Genomic DNA, 19,350 nt, shown 5'->3' on the forward strand with positions numbered 1-19,350 from the left:
CACAGCTGGGCCTTTCCGCTCCAACCCGTCCTCACTCCAACCTTGGAGCCAAGTGACTGACTTATCCTTAAAAACTGCTTTGATCAGCTCACTCCCCAGCATGAGTCTAAAATGATGACCTGTTTATTCCCTAGTGGATCACGTTCAAATCTCTCTCTCTGTATGGCCATACCTCTATTATCCAGCCCCACCTCCTGCACGTCCACAAGCTGACTTTACTTTCTGCTATTCTTAAGTACTCAGCTTTCACCCTAAGAATACTCCTTCACTCTGCACCCCTTGTCCCCAAGCTGTTCCCATGCTCACAGCCTGTTCCTGCCTCTGTTATTGTTCCTGCTACTCCCACACCCTTTTCCCCCTCCCTTCTGCCAATCTAAACCCTACTCATCCACCGAGGTCCAGCTAAAGTCCTGCCCTTTCCACAAAGACTTCCCAAGTTTCTTTAGACCAGGGTTTGTCAACCTCGGCACCACTGACATTTGGAGCTTGATCATTCTGTGTGTGTGGAGCTGTCCTGTGCACTGTAGTATGTTCAGCAGAATCCCTGGCCTCCACCCACTGGATGTCAGTAGCACTCTCCCCAGAGTGACAGCCAAAAACGGCTCCAGACATTGCCAAATGTCCCCTGGGAGGGGAAGACTGCCCCTGGCTGAGAATCGCCGCTTTAGACCTGGGGTCAGCAAACTACGGCCCTTGGACCAAAAGAGTTTGCCGCCTGTTTTTTGTAAATAAAGTCTATTTGGGACACAGCCACGTTCACGAGTTCACGAGTTGCCTATGGCTGCTTTTGTGGTACAATGGCAGAGTTGAGTAGCAGCAACAGAGACTGCAGAGCTGAAAAAATTTACTCTCTGGCCCTTTACAGAAAAAGTTTGCTGATCCTTGCTTTAATGGCTTTTTAAAAAAAAAAAACCAAAAAAACAAAAAAACAAACTCTACCCTTTCCTTACTGCTCTTATGGTCAGCTTTACAGTTTAGCTGTTCTCTAGAAGTGTGTCAGGCTCCACTCTCTGTAGCAGACAAAAGCCTGGAGGAACTGAGTTTCTACATATTTGCACCCGCACACACCTGGCCCAGGGCACACATCTGGCTCCAGCTTCTCTACCTGTGGGCTGCCTGGGGTGATCCCCACGGCACCGCAGCTCCTGCCCAGGTGCCGATGGTGTTGCCCTCCATCCTGATTCAGGCTGGCCTGTGGACGTGCCACAGGACATTTTAGAGTCTTATTTAAAATAAGCGTGATGGATTCAAACAGAGCATGTGGCACATTCCAAAAACAAAAGCTCCCCAACTGAGCTCCTGGACAGAAATGAGCACTTTGTGTGCAGAGGTGACGTAATCTTATAGCTCTAATCTTGCTAACCTTCTGGTCAGCCCCAAACAGCCTGGCCCTCAAAGAGCTGTATGATTTTTATTCTTTTTGACACTGGGACACCTGAAAAAAAACACTGGGTTTGACACTTACAGCGACTTTATATGCAGCTTCTATGTAAAAAACAAGATTCTGTACGAAGGCCACCTCGTCAAGAGTGAAAATAATACGTAAGCCTAGTAAAGAAAAACAAACAATGGAGTTACGGAATTATGTTGTGAAGAGAGAGCTGCCAATTACAAATTACAAATATTCCACTAGGAAATAAATCCTTTTACCCTCATTTTCATTTTTCTTACTAGGGCATCAAAAATTAAGTATGAAGTAAACTGTAACAGTTAATATCTAATCTCGGAAGGAAGGAAGGATGCGGGGAGGGAAGGGAGGAAGGAAAGAATGGCTCCACTTTTATGTGTGTGCCTAGAAGTAGAAAGGATTGAAAGAGAAGATGTGGGGCTTTCGGGTATGTGTTGGATTTGTGCAGAGAAGATTCCACAAAGCAAGCATTTTAGCCCAGAGCAACCACTGGCTTATCTTTGAGTGAGCCAAAGGGCGGGTACTTTTCCCCAATGGCAGATGGGGAAAGTAGAGCCCTCAACTACAGGAGATGGCTTTTCACCTCATGGAAAGGCCAGCTCCCAGGATCTGCCCAGGCGGCTACATCAACGTGCTAAAAAGCAGGCAGTGACCAGGAGAGCTGGTTTTTTGCTTGGGTCCTTGAATGTATAGCTGGTTATGACAAATACATGTTTTTTTTTTTTGGTTTTCCTGTTGGATTTTTAAATTTTTATTTTATATTGGAGTATAGTTGATTAACAATGTTGTGTTAGTTTCAGGTGTATAGCAAAGTGATTCAGTTATACATATACACGTATCTATTCTTTTTCAAATTCTTTTCCCATTTAGGTTATTACAGAATATTGAGCAGAGTTCCAACATGTACTTTTATTTTTTTTAATTAATTAATTAATTAATTTATTTATTTATTTATTTATTTTTGGCTCAGCTGGGTCTTTGTTGTTGTGCGCAGGCTTTCTCTAGTTGCAGTGAGCGGGGGCTACCCTTTGTTGTGGTGCGCAGGCTTCTCATTGCGGTGGCTTCTCTTGCTGCGGAGCACGGGCTCTAGGCGCGTGGGCTCAGTTGCTGTGCCTCGCGGGCTCTAGAGCACAGGCTCAGTAGTTGTGGCGCACAGGCTTAGTTGCTCCGTGGCATGTGGGATCTTCCTGGACCAGGGCTCAAACCCGTGTTCCCTGCATTGGCAGGCGGATTCTTAACCACTGCGCCACCAGGGAAGCCCCCAACATGTATTTTTAAAGTATGAATTCTTGAAGCTGGTATGGCTACGGTAAGATATGCACCCTTAACATCACTGGGGGAAGCTTAACTAGTAAACTGCTCTGAAAACAATTTTGCAATAAGTATGAATAGCCTTTGAATGATATCTAACTAAGGGAAGGAAGCAAATAGAGATGGGGGTCAAAGTTGGTATTGCAACATAGTTGTAATAGCAAAAAAAAAAAAGAATAAAGGAATAGTTAAACTAATTATGGAATATCCACTGATAAAGTCACTAAAATTATGTTTATAAACAGCTTGTAATATCAAGGGGGAAATGGTTAAGTTATAATGCTATGTAATAAAAAGACTATATTTATGCATACAGTATGACCTTAAATATGTTTTTAAAATGCATAGAAAAAAAAAACTTGGAGGAGACACATTCAAATGAAAATTGGCAGTGAGATTTTTTTTCTATGTATTTCGTTATATTTTCCAAAATATCTACAGTGAGCTCATATTAACTTTCATAACCAAAACATATTTTTTAAAGTGCCTGGTTTATTCACGAAGCCATAACAGTATTATTTACTGACTTCTCCTATTTTTAGAGTTTCACATTTGCAGCCTGAAATAAATGGGAAGCCTCTAACTCAGGAGCGTGAATTTAGGGGACTGGAGATAAGAACTCTGAGACACAGCAGCTAAGTGACCTAACTTGAGGCTATTTGGTGCACAGAGCGGGGCAGCAGCTTGGAGATCGGGAGGCCTGGTGTCCAGGCCTCCATGAAAGCCAACAGCTTGGGCTTCAACGAGAACAATGCTCACCACCCAGAAATTTTCTGCCCACCATGGGTGCTATGGACTGAAAGACAACTCTGGGCACACTGCTGACTTCTAGAAATTATGTTGTTTGTTTATAATTTGGACAAACGAGGGTGTGTCTAAAGAGGGTGACAGGGTAGTGAGAGGAAGAGTGGAAGGGCTTGTTACTCCTGGAGAAGAAAAAAACTCTAAAATGGAGCATGACACCGTCTGCAGATATTTGAACTGTTGAACGTAGATCTGATCTAGGTTGGTCCAATAATTAGGCAACAGAGACAGCAAGGAAGCTTTGGGATCAACCAGTGAGATGCTGACAGAGCCGGCGCAACGGCCCTCGTCTTACAAGGGTTCAGGAGGCTGACTGTCAAACAGAGCCACAGAGTAGCGCGCATAATGCAACGCAAAAAGAAGCATGCTTTTTCTTTACAGAAATAGCTTATTTTGAATACTGATCAATGCCTGCCCCTCCCCGCCCCCTTCTGGATTGTCACTCCCAGTACAATGAGGTCAATCAGCCCTGGCTCACCGGAGGCAGTCATCTGGGCCAGAAACAGGAGGAAGAGGGAGGTGGCATCAACCTGGAGGTGGCCCCACTGGTCGTCGCCCACCACGGTGCTGCAGGTGGCGGTGTCGTACTTGGCATGCAGGCTGTCCTTGGTACTCTGAGTGTGCTTGAACCTCTCCACTTTATCCACCTGAGAAAGCAAGTCGGCTGCTCACAACTAAGGGGTTCATGGCTGCCAAGGTCAATCTCTTGGATCTAGACCTTTTATCTGTTACCTCTGGGAGCCAGGGGGATGGAAGGCAGGGGATGGATGTTCACTAGTGAGCACCACACAGAGAGGCTGTGCGGGGGACTCTTCCTGCCCACCACCAGAAATGTCTGAGCCCAGTGCCATTTTAACAAGTTCTGCAGGGCTGAGGGGTCAAGCCGCAGGGTTTCCTTGTCTGATATCTCCAGCATGAGCTGTGACACACAGTAGGAACTCAATGAGAGGGAGGGAAGAGGGGAGGGAGAGGACCCTCCTCTTCCTCTTTAAATTTCCAATCTTGTTTCCTTATGTTGAAAGGGAAAGAGCAATGTCGTCTTTGAAGACTAATGAGGCACGTGCCAATTAAGGGTCGGGACTGTATCATATTTATCTTGGGATCTGTGTAGATCCTACTATGATGTTCTGTATACAGTACATGCTCAACAAATTGTTTTATTTACCCCTCACTGAAAATACCAATAATATTAATGTCAAGTTTTAAAAACTCAAGCATTTCAACTCAAAAGAAACCCTTTTATAAACTCAACAGAATAAACAATAGTACATGGCTTTCTAGGAGTGGCTTTTAAAAACAACGTTTTCTTCCCTGTTTAAAAAAAAAAAAGGGCACGTTCTCCTTTTACACAAGTTAACTCTTGAAAAGAGATTCTGAGAAAGTATTCTTTGACTCTGGTTCAATAGCATAATAAAATTACTGAAGATAATTTTAAAAGGAGAAAGTAAGCAAAATATTTTCAATTTCTCTTCATCTTGAGAAGAAAAGTTCAAAACACTTTAAGAGTGTTAGTTGTCACCATGAATATGAAGTGCCCACTCAGATGACCCAAAAATACATCTGTCGTTTTCCGCCTACCTGTCTCATCATGCACTGGAGAAGACCCCGCATCAGTTTCACCACGTTCTATGGACATAAAATGGAATAAGTAATAAGGCCAGCTTCCCTGCTCCATGAAAACAACCTCCTCACCACGTGGCTGGTAAGCCAGTGCTGCCTGGAGCCTTCCCCGAGAAGGCGTATACATGCATTCTGATTGTTTACATTATTTCTACCTCTCCACTCCATCACAAAGAAATTCTTGACGAAGTGACTTATCTCAAATAAAGGAGCTGGACCAGATGGCACCTCCTGGCACTGAAATCCAGTGACTCCTGCTATTTTAGCAAGATAATTTTTATAAGCCTAGTACCCTGGAGCTTTATATCACAATTCTTAGTAATTTATTTTTGTTATACTAAGGATGAAATAAGTCCACCATGCCTGCCCCAAAATAATGATGCTTTGCCAAAATAGCCATTTGTGACACCATTACTGGACTACTGAGTAAAGTTCTTACAAAATGCAAGTAGCTGCCAACGTTTCTTAATAATATGTATTATTATTATAAATAATATCAATATCACTATGATAATCAGATGTTCTGTCCTGGTATTGTACAAAACACTTTACCAGGATTCCCACTAATTCTTGCAACACCCTTATGAGGTGGGTGTTAATATTTCCCCACTTTATAGATGAGGAACCTGAGGCTGATGAAGCAACATTGCTAAAGCCTCTCAGCTGGCAGGAGGTGCAGCAAGGACAGAGCCCAGGCCCTCCGACTCCAGAGTCTGAGCTCCTAGTCAATACACTGTGTTGCCTCCCACTTCCTCCACAATTCAGGCGCACTGAAAGACTGGTCTTAATATGTCCTATTAAAAACTCTATATAACTACTTCACAAGTGGCTGGAGAATGGGATATTTTTAGGTCAAAGTAGCCTGGCTGAAAGAAGTTCCCACCCAGGGCCATCAGCGTCTCCTCTCCTATAGAATGCACATGGTTTGCAGGGGAAGACATAGTGAAGGGCCACGAAAGTTAATTGCCAAAGTCTGAAATGGATCACCCTTCAGATTCTTCCATCTCTAAAATCCTAGGAGTCTAGGGTATAATCTCACTTTATGTCACAAACTCTTTTGATGCAGAAAATATTACCTCATAATTAAAAGGTATAATTAACACTGTTATAATTAACACTTCCTATGGTGTGCAACATAAACATTTGCCAATCGACTTCCCCTCAAATAAAGAAAAGTTATTTTCCATTGTGAACAAGCACAGTGGTTCCCAACTGGTGGTGACATTACCATCCCTGGGGGTGGGGGAGCATCTGGAAATGTGGGGTGGAGGCATTTTTATTGTCACCATGATGGGGGTGGGAGCTACAGCCATTTAATGAGTAAGGACTAAGGACACTACATGTCCTGCAACTCATGGGACAGTCTCACACAATAACAACTGTACTGCCTAAGCCCCAAATGCAATAGTGTCCCTGTTGAGGATAATTGGAAGATCCCATGCTATTTTCCATAATCAAGGGAGATGTCTCCTTTAGTTATTAACCACACTCAACAAATCAAACAACGTGGCCTATTTGTGCCTCTCTATCGTCAGTCACAGATCGGCAAATCTAGTCTACTCTAACCCAGATCAGAAATTGCTTACAGAGGAGAGGTAGTGGTGTGTGTGTGTGTGTGTGTGTGTGTGCGCGCGCACACATGCGTGTGAGTGTGAATAGACAGGCATGGGTTTACTCGGATTTTGTGTCAGAGGAGGATAGAAAGTTTGGAGGACATGAATATGAAATTATTATACTGTTAAATGAATGATTCACTTATGTAATAGCCACCCAAGTTCTTAGAGGAGCATTCAGTGCTTGCTGTATGCATTTTATTTTCTTCTTTTTAAAAATTAATTAATTAATTTACTTATTTATTTATTTATTGGCTGTGTTGGGTCTTCGTTGCTGCGCGCAGGCTTTCTCTAGTTGTGGCGAGCAGGGGCTACTCATTGTCATGATGTGCGGGCTTCTCATCGCGGTGGCTTCTCTTGTTGCGGAGCACAGGCTCTAGGCATGTGGGCTGCAGTAGTTGTGGCACGCAGGCTCAGTAGTTGTGGCTCGCGGGCCCTAGAGCACAGGCTCAGTAGTTGTGGCGCACGGGCTTAGTTGCTCTGCGGCATGTGGGATCTTCCCAGACCAGGGCTCGAATCTGTGTCCCCTGCATTGGCAGGCAGATTCTCAACCACTGCGCCACCAGGGAAGTCCCTATATGCATCTTAAATACTACCCATTCTTGCCTTACCTCCAAGACTGGGTGATTTCATTACCTCATACTCAGCATGTCTAGTCAAATCCAAACTGTCCTTTCCTTGCTCGCACAGACAGGCTTCCTCTCTTAGCTTCCCTACTGCTGTCAAGGCTGCCCGCCACTCATGCCCACTTTGGTTGCTATAAACAATCACCAATTGGGCCGTAAGAACTCTCTCTGGACCTGACAATCCACTGGCTGTGCCAGCCAATGAGAAATGATGAATCAAAGACAAATCCCAAAGGCTCTCATGCCAAGAGATCTATACTTTTATACATCAATGCTCCTTACTTCAATGCTATTACTCAAAACACTCTGAAAATACTTCCTGTGCTCAGGCGCAGATTATTTTCTTACATACTTAGTGATGGCAAGTCTTCACTTTGGTGGGTATGATGGTTTCCGATTTTGGAAAACAATAAAAGGTCTTCATTGTGCTGTATGGTAACACAGGCACAAAAACTGGACAACACCAATGTGGTTCAAAATTAAAGGGTGACTATAAATTAAAAAGACTGCTTTGGAATGACTCAAACTGAGAGGCATTTTTAAAGGAAATTCCAAACATGTTTTAAGCAGTGGCAATAATGTTTGGATAAATATCCTTTCAACATGATTACTCCAAAGAGTATACACTTTGGAATGTGTAGTTCTGGTGTGCTGACTCTTTAAAAACTATTATATTAGTTTATAATGACATCTTGTATATAACTATGTATAAAACTGATAGAGCAAGAGTGAGAGAAATGTAGCTAGTTAGAAATTTGGATGTCTATTCAGTGTGATTTTTGTTGTTTTTTTATGGAGGGAAAAATCTCAAAAGGAGAGACACATCAGAGGTTGAGACCACCAAAGTGCCTCCCCAAAACACACTATAGCAGAAATGGAGGAGAAGCCTGTACCAGACTGTTTTGCATACCACAGCTACCTCCTTGTAGGCTTTTCAGTTCAAGGAAAAGGTGCTGAGCGGCCAAGCCACGGCTGCCCGTCAGCCTTACCTGCTCCAACTCGTAGGCCTTGGCCTTGTCCTCATCACGGTCAGCATTCTTGCGGTAGGCCATGCCCAGGCCCCACACGGCCAGGATGCTGTAGATGTTATCCCGCACCCAGGCGTCCTTCTGCTCGTGACTGGCTGACAGCAGCCCCGTGACGGGATTCTATCAGAGAAGAGACATAAAACGATTCAGCACTGCCCTTCACCTAGCTCCTGGGCAATGAACGCTCACCCTAATTGGGGCACGAGGGCTGGGGCGAGAAGTGAAGAGACCAACATTCCGGTCCTTGCCCTGCCACCAACAGCGTGATCTTCGGTGAGAAGTGACATCACTTTTTCTAGGCTTTGGTTTTCTCATCTGTATAATGAGGATATTAGACTAAAAAAATCTCTGAGGGATCTTCTAACTTGTGAGTACTTGTTCTTTTGCTTTCAGACCAGACCATACTGTTGTAAGTAACAAATAGAAGAAACAGCAAACAGAAAAAGCCTTCAAGGCTTTTATAAATCTGTGCATTATAGAATTAGATCTTCCTCTCCCTTTGTGTTTCCACACCATTTGGTAAAGCATTGAACATGGGAGCAAGAGGCCCCACTCTACCACTCTAGCTCTGTGTGACCGGGGAAGCTGCCTACCTTAAAAAGGAGATGCTGAGCAAGGGGCCATCAGGGGCTTCTCTGGTGGCGCAGTGGTTGGGAATCCGCCTGCCAGTGCAGGGCACATGGGTTCGATCCCTGGTCCAGGAGGATCCCACGAGCTGCAGAGCAACTAAGCCCGCGTGCCACAACTACTGAGCCTGCGCTCTAGAGCCCGCGTGCCACAACTACTGAGCCCACGCGCCTAGAGCCCGTGCTCCACAACAAGAGAAGCCACTGCAATGAGAAGCCTGCGCACCGCAATGAAGAGTAGCCCCCACATGCCGCAACTAGAGAAAAGCCCGAGCAAAGCAACAAAGACCCAACGCAGCCAAAAATAAATTAATTAATTAATTTTTTTAAAAAGGGGGGGCCATCGGGGTTCCTATGTAGCTATGGTATCACCAGTATTTAAAAGGGCAGCTGAGTCACTAAAAAGCCAGACCTTCACAAAAAAGTGTACACAAATGTTCTTCACAGCATTATTCATAGTAGCCCAAAAGAGGAAACAACCCAAGTGTCCATCAACTGATAAATGGATAAACAAAATGTGATCCATACGAACAATGAAATATTATTCAGCAATAAAAAGGAATGAAGTACTAATACATGCTACAGCATGGATGAACCTTGAAAACATTACACTAAGTAAAAGAAGCCAGTCACAAAAGTCTACATACTGTATGATTCCAATTGTACAGAATGTCCAGAATAGGAAATCTATAGAGATAGAAAGTAGATTAGTAGTTGTCTAGGGCTATGGGTAGGAGTGGGATGGGAGGAAATGGGGAGTGAGTGAGTGAGTGACTGCTAACAGGTTTTTTCCTTTCTGGGGATGATGAAAATGTTCTAAAATTGACTGTGGTTATGAGGTACAACACTGTGAATATGCTAAAAACCATTAAATTGTACATGCTAGATGAATTGTATGGTAAGTAAATTATATCTCAATAAAGCTATTACTTTGTTAAGAATCTAGTCTTAATAAACTCTGTGCCTAGAAATAAAATGGATAAGATAGGAAAAGAGTCACATAAAATTAAAGCCTCTGTTGACTTTTCCTGAAATTATGCAAAGAAATATGTATCTAATAAAATACATCATAGCAATCAAACCTTGCCAGCTTAAATTATTATTCAAAAGGGTACCAAATTATTTACAAGAGGGCTCATTAAAAAACGCTGCTGGAAGACGGGAATAAAGACACAGACCTACTAGAGAATGGACTTGAGCATATGGGGAGGGGGAAGGGTAAGCTGTGACAAAGTGAGAGAGTGGCATGGACATAGATACACTACCAAACGTAAAATAGATAGCTAATGGGAAGCAACCGCACAGCACAGGGAGATCAGCTCTGTGCTTTGTGACCACCTAGAGGGGTGGGATAGGGAGGGTGGGAGGGAGGGAGACGCAAGAGGGAAGAGATATGGGAACATATGTATATGTATAGCTGATTCACTTTGTTATAAAGCAGAAACTAACACACCATTGTAAAGCAATTATACTCCAAAAAAAAAAAAAAAAAAAAAAAAACTCTGCTGGGGGGCTTCCCTGGTGGCGCAGTGGTTGAGAATCTGCCTGCCAATGCAGGGGACACGGATTCGAGCCCTGGTCTGGGAAGATCCCACATGCTGCGGAGCAACTAGGCCCATGAGCCACAATTACTGAGCCGGCGCGTCTGGAGCCCGTGCTCCGCAACAAGAGAGGCCACGATAATGAGAGGCCCGCGCACTGCAATGAAGAGTGGCTCCCACTTGCCATAACTAGAGAAAGCCCTCGCACAGAAACGAAGACCCAACACAGCCATAAATAAATAAATAAATAAATAAATAAATAAATAAATAAATAAATAATTAATTAAAAAAAAAAAAACGCTGCTGGCTACTTTCAAAGTGATACTGCCAAGGTTACTGGGTAAAAAAAATATTGGCATAGTTTCAGATGATCCCACCTAAGGAATTAAATATTTGACTTCCTCCTTTAACTAATCTATGCCCTCTTCAAAAACATCTAAAACACAACTGATATGCCTTCAGGGGCAGCAACATTCAGTGTATTGACACTGTTCTACAGCCAACAAATACAGATCAATGATATTAAAGTCAACCAGAAGTGAAGTCTAGGAATGGCTGAGGGAAGGTATGAGTCATTCCAATAGTGGACTATTGGAGTTCTTTTTTAAAAAATCACTATGCACCAACAAGGTATAGCATAAGCATTTTTATCTATTCTGGGTCCTGTTGGATAAACTCAGGGCAGGAAACCATCAGGAGGTGCACAGAAAGAACTCAGCCCCTTCCTGGCGTACCCATCAACCGTGAGTCCACTGAGACAAACAGCCTTCCAATGACACAGCAGTGACCGCTTACACACAGTGCCAAGTGTGGTTTGGATTATGAAATGTCACTGTCCTGTTAACTGAAAGTCACCTCTTTGGTTCTTTAGTTTGGGTTTAACTGTAAGTGGATTAGTTCATCCCCAACCAGAGCTAGACTGTCTCAGCCTCATTCCACTACAGAGAAGCAGTCTGGGTGTTTCAGGGGATCCCCATATTCAAAACTGCATACACAAGCCATGTTAAACTAGAGTGCTGCTGCACTCAGCAAAAGGAATACTTACTATTATGAACTGAAAGCCTGTGTCTCCCCAAAATTCATACGTTGAAATCTAATTCCCAATGTGACAGTATTTGGAAGTGGGGCCTTTGGGAGATAATTAGGTCATGTGGGCAGAGCTCTCATGAATGGGATTAGCGCCCTTATAGGAAGAGGAGGGGGCAGCTACGAGGAGAGCTACAGAGAGTCAACGGTAGTGTCCCAATGCAGTATTAGAGGAGGTAGCACAGACCTGCACTGGGACTCAGCACTCCTGCTGTAGGGGAACTGACAATGACATCATCCTTAAACTGTAGAAGAAGAGGTCCAAAACAGATGAGCCTAACATAAACTGTGCTTCATCAACGGCAAGGGGCCAACAGCTGGGCAGTTTCTCTCTTAACTCCAGTCATTTGTCGGCCCCTCTCCAACATTTGTTCATTTCTAATTTAGGGGAAGTGCCTTTCCTGGCTCCTGTTTATGGGAAAAAAGGGTAGGACCCTAAGGCTTGGAATGGACTGGGCCCAGGGCTTGGCCCCTATACTGTGGTAACAACACTAAAACCTTGGTGGCTTATATTTCTTGCCCATGTCTTGTGTCCGTCCCTGTTCAGCTGTGGTTCTGCTCTGTGTTACCTTCCATCTAGGAACCAGGCTACTGGGACAGCCTTATGCCCACAACACTGCCCATCTCACGGCAGAGGAGAAGAAAGACACAGTGAACCATGAGCTGCCTCTTACACCTGCTGGTTAGAACTGACACATATCACCTCCTCTCTCATCTCACTGATGAAAGCAAGTCACATGGCCATTCCTAAGTTCCACAGGGTAAGGATGTGGAAGCCTCTCCCAGGGATGAGAAGCAAATAACTGTGAACAACCATTATGTGAATAATTATTATTATTATTATTTTTTAGGTATAAAAATTATATTTATTTCAACCAAGGAAAGAAATCACAAGTTATGAATTTTAAAAGCTGACCAACATCACAAAATCTGTAACTGCCTTAGATACTTCTGTAATACTTTTTATTTTTGAATTGCTGAATTTTATTTTATTTACTTTTTAATACAGTTTAATTATTTTATACATATTAGTGTATCCATGTCAATCCCAATCTCCCAATTCATCCCACCACCACCACCACCCCTGCCACTTTCCCCCCTTGGCGTCCATACATTTGTTCTCTACATCTGTGTCTCTATTTCTGCCCTGCAAACCAGTTCATCTGTACCATTTTTCTAGGTTCCACATATATGCGTTAATAAACGATATTTGTTTTTCTCTTTCTGACTTACTTCACTCTGTATGACAGTCTCTAGATCCATCCACGTCTCTACAAATGACCTAATTTCATTCCTTTTTATGGCTGAATAATATTCCATTATATATATATGTACATTTTTTTAACATCTTTATTGGAGTATAATTGCTTTACAATGGTGTGTTAGTTTCTGCTTTATAACAAAATGAATCAGCTATACATATACATACATCCCCATATCTCCTCCCTCTTGCGTCTCCCTCCGACCCTCCCTATCCCACCCCTCTAGGTGGTCACCAAGCACCAAGCTGATCTCCCTGTGCTATACGGCTGCTTCCCACTAGCTACCTATTTTACATTTGGTAGTGTATATATGTCCATGCCACTCTCTCACTTCGTCCCAGCTTACCCTTCCCCCTCCCCGTGTCCTCAAGTCCATTCTCTACGTCTGCATCTTTATTCCTGTCCTGACCCTAGGTTCTTCATAACCATTTTTTTTTTTTTAGATTCCATATATATGTGTTAGCATATGGTATTTGTTTTTCTATTTCTGACTTACTTCACTCTGTATGACAGACTCTAGGTCCATCCACCTCACTACAAATAACTCAATTTCATTTCTTTTTATGGCTGAGTAATATTCCATTGTATATATGTACCACATCTTCTTTATCCATTCGTCTGTAGATGGACACTTAGGTTGCTTCCATGACCTGGCTACTGTAAACAGTGCTACAATGAACACTGGGGTGCATGTGTCTTTTTGAATTATGGTTTTCTCAGGGTATATGCCCAGGAGTGGGATTGCTGGGTCATATGGTAATTCTATTTTTAGTTCTTTAAGGAACCTCCATACTGTTCTCCAGAGTGGCTGTATCAATTTACATTCCCACCAACAGTGCAAGAGGGTTCCCTTTTCTCCACACCCTCTCCAGCATTTGTTGTTTGCAGATTTTCTAATGATGCCCATTCTAACTGGTGTGAGGTGATACCTCATTGTAGTTTTGATTGGCATTTCTCTAATAATTAGTGATGTTGAGCAGCTTTTCACATGCTTCTTGGCCATCTGTATGTCTGCTTTGGAGAAATGTCTATTTAGGCCTTCTGCCCATTTCTAGATTGGGTTGTTCATTTTTTTAATACTGAGCTGCATGAGCTGTTTATATATTTTGGAGATTAATCCTTTGTCCGTTGACTTGTTTGCAAATATTTTCTCCCATTCTGAGGGTTGTCTTTTTGTCTTGTTTGTAGTTTTCTTTTCAAAAGCTTTTAAGTTTCATTAGGTCCCATTTGTTTATTTTTGTTTTTATTTCCATTACTCTAGGAGATGGATCAGAAAATATCTTGCTGTGATTTATGTCAAAGAGTGTTCTTCCTATGTTTTCCTCTAAGAGTTTTATAGTGTCCAGTCTTACATTTAGGTCTCGAATCCATTTTGAGTTTATTTTTGTGTATGGTGTTAGGGAGTGTTCTAATTTCATTCTTTTACATGTAGCTGTCCAGTTTTCCGAGCACCACTTGTTGAAGAGACTGTCTTTTCTCCATTGTGTATCCTTGCCTCCTTTGTCATAGATTAGTTGATCATAGGTGTGTGGGTTTATCTCTGGGCTTTCTATCCTGTTCCACTGATCTACAGTTCTGTTTTTGTGCCAGTACCATACTGTCTTGATTACTGTAGCTTTGTAGTATAGTCTGAAGTCAGGGAGTCTGATTCCTCCAGCTCCGTTTTTTTCCCTGAAGACTCCTTTGGCTATTCGGGATCTTTTGTGTCTCCATACAAATTTTAAGACTTTTTTGTTCTAGTTCTGTAAAAAATGCCACTGGTAATCTGATAGGGATTGCACTGAATCTGTAGATTGCCTTGGGTAGTATAGTCATTTTCACAATATTGATTCTTCCAATCCAAGAACATGGTATAGAGTTCTCCATCTGTATGTGTCACCTTTGATTTCTTTCACCAGTGTCTTATAGTTTTCTGTGTACAGGTCTTTTACTTCCTTAGGTAGGTTTATTCCTAGGTATTTTATTCTTTTTGTTGCAATGGTGAATGGGACTGTTTCCTTAATTTCTCTTTCTGATCTTTCGTTGTTAGTATATAGGAATGCAAGAGATTTCTGTGCATTAATTTTGTATCCTGTGGGGCTTCCCTGGTGGTGCAGTGGTTAAGAATCCGCCTGCCAATGCAGGCGACACAGGTTCGAGCCCTGGTCTGGGAAGATCCCACATGCCACGGAGCAGCTAAGCCCGTGCACTACAACTACTGAGTCTGCGCTCTAGAGCCCACAAGCCACAAATACTGAAGCCCGCGCGCCTAGAGCCCGTGCTCCAAAACAAGAGAAGCCACCATAATGAGAAGCCCACACACCGCAATGAAGAGTACCCCCCTCTTGCCACAGCTAGAAAAAGCCCATGTGCAGCAATGAAGACCCAATGTGGCCAAAAATAAATTCTAAAAAATAATAAATAAATAAATAAATAAATAAATAAATAAATAAATAAATAAATAAATAAAATTTGTATTCTGCAACTTTACCAAATTCATTGATTAGCTCTAGTGGTTTTCTGGTGATATTTTTAGGATTCTCTATGCATAGTGTCATGTCATCTGCAAACAGTGACAGTTTTACTTCTTCTTTTCCAATTTGTATTCCTTTTATTTCTTTTTCTTCTCTGATTGCCGTGGCTAGGACTTCCAAAACTGTGTTGAATAATAGTGGTGAGAGTGGACATCCTTGTCTTGTTCCCGATTTTAGAGGAAATGCTTTCAGTTTTTCACCATTGAGAATGATGTTTGCTGTGGGTTTGTCGTATATGGCCTTTATTATGTTGAGGTAAGTTCCCTCTCTGCCCACCTTCTGGAGAGTATTTATCATAAATGGGTGTTGAATTTTGTCACAAGCTTTTTCTGCATCTATTGAGCTGATCATATGGTTTTTATTCTTCAATTTGTTAATACGGTGTATCACATTGATTTGCGTATATTGAAGAATCCTTGCATCCCTGGGATAAATCCCACTTGATCATGGTGTATGATCCTTTTAATGTGTTGTTGGATTCTGTTTGCTAGTATTTTGTTGAGGATTTTTGCATGTATATTCATCAGTGATATTGGTCTGTAATTTTCTTTTTTTGTAGTATCTTTGTCTGGTTTTGGTATCAGGGTGATGGTGGCCTCATAGAATGAGTTTGGGAGTGTTCCTTCCTCTGCAGTTTTTTGGAAGAGTTTGAGAAGGATGGGTGTTAGCTCTTCTCTAAATGTTTGACAGAATTCACCTGTGAAGCCATCTGGTCCTGGACTTTTGTTTGTTGGAAGATTTTTAAACACAGTTTCAATTTCATTACTTGTGATTGGTCTGTTCATATTTTCTATTTCTTCCTGGTTCAGTCTTGGAAGGTTATACCTTTCTAAGACTTTGTCCATTTCTTCCAGGTTGTCCATTTTATTGGCATAGTGTTGCTTGTAGTAGTCTCTTAGGACGCTTTGTGTTTCTGTGGTGTCTGCTGTAACTTCTCCTTTTTCTTTTCTAATTTTATTCATTTGAGTCCTCTCCTTCTTTTTCTTGATGAGCCTGGCTAATGGTTTATCAATTTTGTTTACCTTCTCAAAGAACCAGCTTTTAGTTTTATTGATCTTTGCTTTTGTTTTCCTTGTTTCTATTTCATTTATTTCTGCTCTGATCTTTATGATATCTTTTCTTCTGCTAACTTTGGGTTTTGTTTGTTCCTCTTTCTCTAGTTCCTTTAGGTGTAAGGTTAGATTGTTTATTTGAGATTTTTCTTGTTTCTTCAGGTAGGCTGGTATTGCTATAAACTTCCCTCTTAGAACTGCTTTTGCTGCATCCCATAGGTTTTGGATCGTTGTGTTTTCATTGTCATTTGTCTGTAGGTATTTTTTGATTTCCTCTGATTTCTTCAGTGATCTCTCGCTTATTTAGTAACATATTGTTTAGCCTCCATGTGTTTGTGTTTTTATGCTTTTTTCCCTGTAACTGATTACTAATCTCATAGCATTGTGGTCAGAAAAGATGTTTGATAAGATTTCAATTTTCTTAAATTTACCGAGGCTTGATTTGTGACCCAAGGTGTGACCTATCCTGGAGAATGTTCCGTGCACACTTGAGAAGACAGTGTAATGTGCTGTTTTTGGATGGAATGTCCTATAAATATCAATTAAATCTATCTGGTCTATTTTGTCATTTAAAGCTTGTGTTTCCTTATTAACTTTGTCTGGATGATATGTCCATTGGTGTAAGTGAGGTATTAAAGTCCCCCACCATTATTGTGTTACTGTCGATTTCCTCTTTTACAGCTGTTAGCAGTTGCCGTATGTACTGAGGTGCTCCTATGTTGGGTGCATATATATTTATAATTGTTATATCTTCTTCTTGGATTGATCCCTGGATCATTATGTAGTGTCCTTCCTTGTCTCTTGTAACATTCTTTATTTTAAAGTCTATTTTATCTGATATGAGTATTGCTACTCCAGCTTTCTTTTGATTTCCATTTGCATGGAATGTCTTTTTCCATCCCCTCACTTTCAGTCTGTATGTGTCCCTAGGTCTGAAGTGGGTCTCTTGTAGACAACATATATATGGGTCTTGTTTTTGTATCCATTCAGTGAGCCTGTGTCTTTTGGTTGGAGCATTTAACCCATTTATGTTTAAGGTAACTATCGATATGTATGTTCCTATGACCATTTTCTTAATTGTTTTGGGTTTGTTTTTGTAGGTCCTTTTCTTCTCTTGTGTTTCCCGCTTAGAGAAGTTCCTTTAGCATTTGTTGTAGAGCTGGTTTGGTGGTGCTGAATTCTCTTAGCTTTTGTTTGTCTGTAAAGCTTCTGATTTCTCTGTCGAATCTGAATGAGGTCCTTGCCGGGCAGAGTAATCTTGGTTGTAGGTTCTTCCCTTTCATCACTTTAAATATATCGTGCCACTCCCTTCTGGCTTGTAGAGTTTCTTCTGAGAAATCAGCTGTTAACCTTATGGGAGTTCCCTTGTATATTATTTGTCATTTTCCCCTTATGATTTCAATAATTTTTCTTTGTCTTTAATTTTTGTCAATTTGATTACTATGTGTCTCGGTGTGTTTCCCTTGGGTTTAGCCTGCCTGGGAAGTTTTTGACTATAATCTCTTCAAATATTTTCTCAGGTCCTTTCTCTCTGTCTCTTCTCCTTCTGGGACCCCTGTAATGCAAATGTTGTTGCATTTTATGTTGTCTCAGAGGTCTCGTAGGCTGTCTTCATTTCTTTTCATTCTTTTTTCTTTATTCTGTTCTGCAGCAGTGAATTCCACCATTCTGTCTTCCAGGTCACTTATCCGTTCTTCTGCCTCAGTTATTCTGGTATTGATTCCTTCTAGTGTATTTTTCATTTCAGTTACTGTACTGTTCATCTCTGTTTGTTTGTTCTTTAATTCTTCTAGGTGTTTGTTCTTTAATTCTTCTAGGTCTCTGTTAAACATTTCTTGCATCTTCTCCATCTTTGCTTCCCTTCTTTTTCCAAGTTCCTGGATCATCTTCACTATCATTATTCTGAATTCTTTTTCTGGAAGGTTGCCTATCACCACTTCATTTAGTTGTTTTTCTGGAGTTTTATCTTGTTCCCTCATCTGGTACAAAGTCCTCTGCCTTTTCATTTTGTCTATCTTTCTGTGAATGTGGTTTTCCTTCCACAGGCTCCAGAATTATAGTTCTTCTTGCTTCTGCTGTCTGCCCTCTATATGAACAATTATTATATAAATAATTGTGAACAACTCTGCTGCCATGGTGACCTCACCTGCTAGCTGTGATGGCCTGGGAAACCCCCCCACCTGCCGCCTCCACAGCCCACTCATTACTGAATCTAAAGTGCTCAGAGATTAAAATGGTGATGAATTACTGGCCTTTCGCTTTTGGGCTTATAAGAAAATTGTTAAAGTAATAAACTGAAATCCTACTCTTTAGGGTAGGGAGAAGAGGGGAAAAGAATTGAGATATTAATATCAGACAAAGTAGACTTCACAGCAAAGAAAATGACCAGGGATACAGAGAGATGTTAGATAATAATGAAAGGGTCAGTTCACTATGAAGATATAATAATCCTAAATGTGTGTGCACCTAACAAGAGGAAAAGGGATACACACATAGGGCCTAGAACAGAATAGAGACCAGAAGTAGATCCACACGTATATGACAAATTGACCTTTGACAAAGGTCTAAACACAAAGGGAGTAAGAACAGCCTTTTTAATAAATGATACTGGAACAAATGAACATCCATATGCAAGAAAATGAATCTGAATCTAAATCCCACACCTTACACAAAGTTAACTCAAAATGGATCACAGATCTAAATGTAAAATGTAAACCTATAAAACTTCTGTAAGAAAACATAGAAGATGGGACTTCCCTGGTGGTGCAGTTGTTACAAATCCGCCTTCCAATGCAGGGGACACGGGTTTGAGCCCTGGTCCGAGAAGATACCACATGCCGTGGAGCAACTAAGCCCATGT

At 41.6% G+C, this 19,350-nt stretch overlaps 1 protein-coding gene across 6 annotated transcripts in view; it reads right to left on the bottom strand.

The window, feature by feature from the left end:
• PHKA2 (phosphorylase kinase regulatory subunit alpha 2) overlaps positions 1 to 19,350 on the bottom strand; it is an 85,611-nt gene that overhangs the window by 44,328 nt on the left and 21,933 nt on the right. For all 6 annotated transcript variants that reach the window (XM_059911800.1, XM_059911797.1, XM_059911798.1 and 3 more), the window contains 4 exons: positions 8,372 to 8,530; positions 5,102 to 5,149; positions 4,002 to 4,170; positions 1,466 to 1,548 (listed from right to left, as the gene is read on the bottom strand). In XM_059911800.1, coding sequence (XP_059767783.1) covers positions 1,466 to 1,548; positions 4,002 to 4,170; positions 5,102 to 5,149; positions 8,372 to 8,530 — 459 coding nt within the window. The remainder of the gene's footprint in view (positions 1 to 1,465; positions 1,549 to 4,001; positions 4,171 to 5,101; positions 5,150 to 8,371; positions 8,531 to 19,350) is intronic.

Source organism: Balaenoptera ricei, chromosome X (genome assembly GCF_028023285.1).
Source record: "Balaenoptera ricei isolate mBalRic1 chromosome X, mBalRic1.hap2, whole genome shotgun sequence".
In the NCBI taxonomy this organism is placed as follows: Eukaryota; Metazoa; Chordata; class Mammalia; order Artiodactyla; family Balaenopteridae; genus Balaenoptera; species Balaenoptera ricei.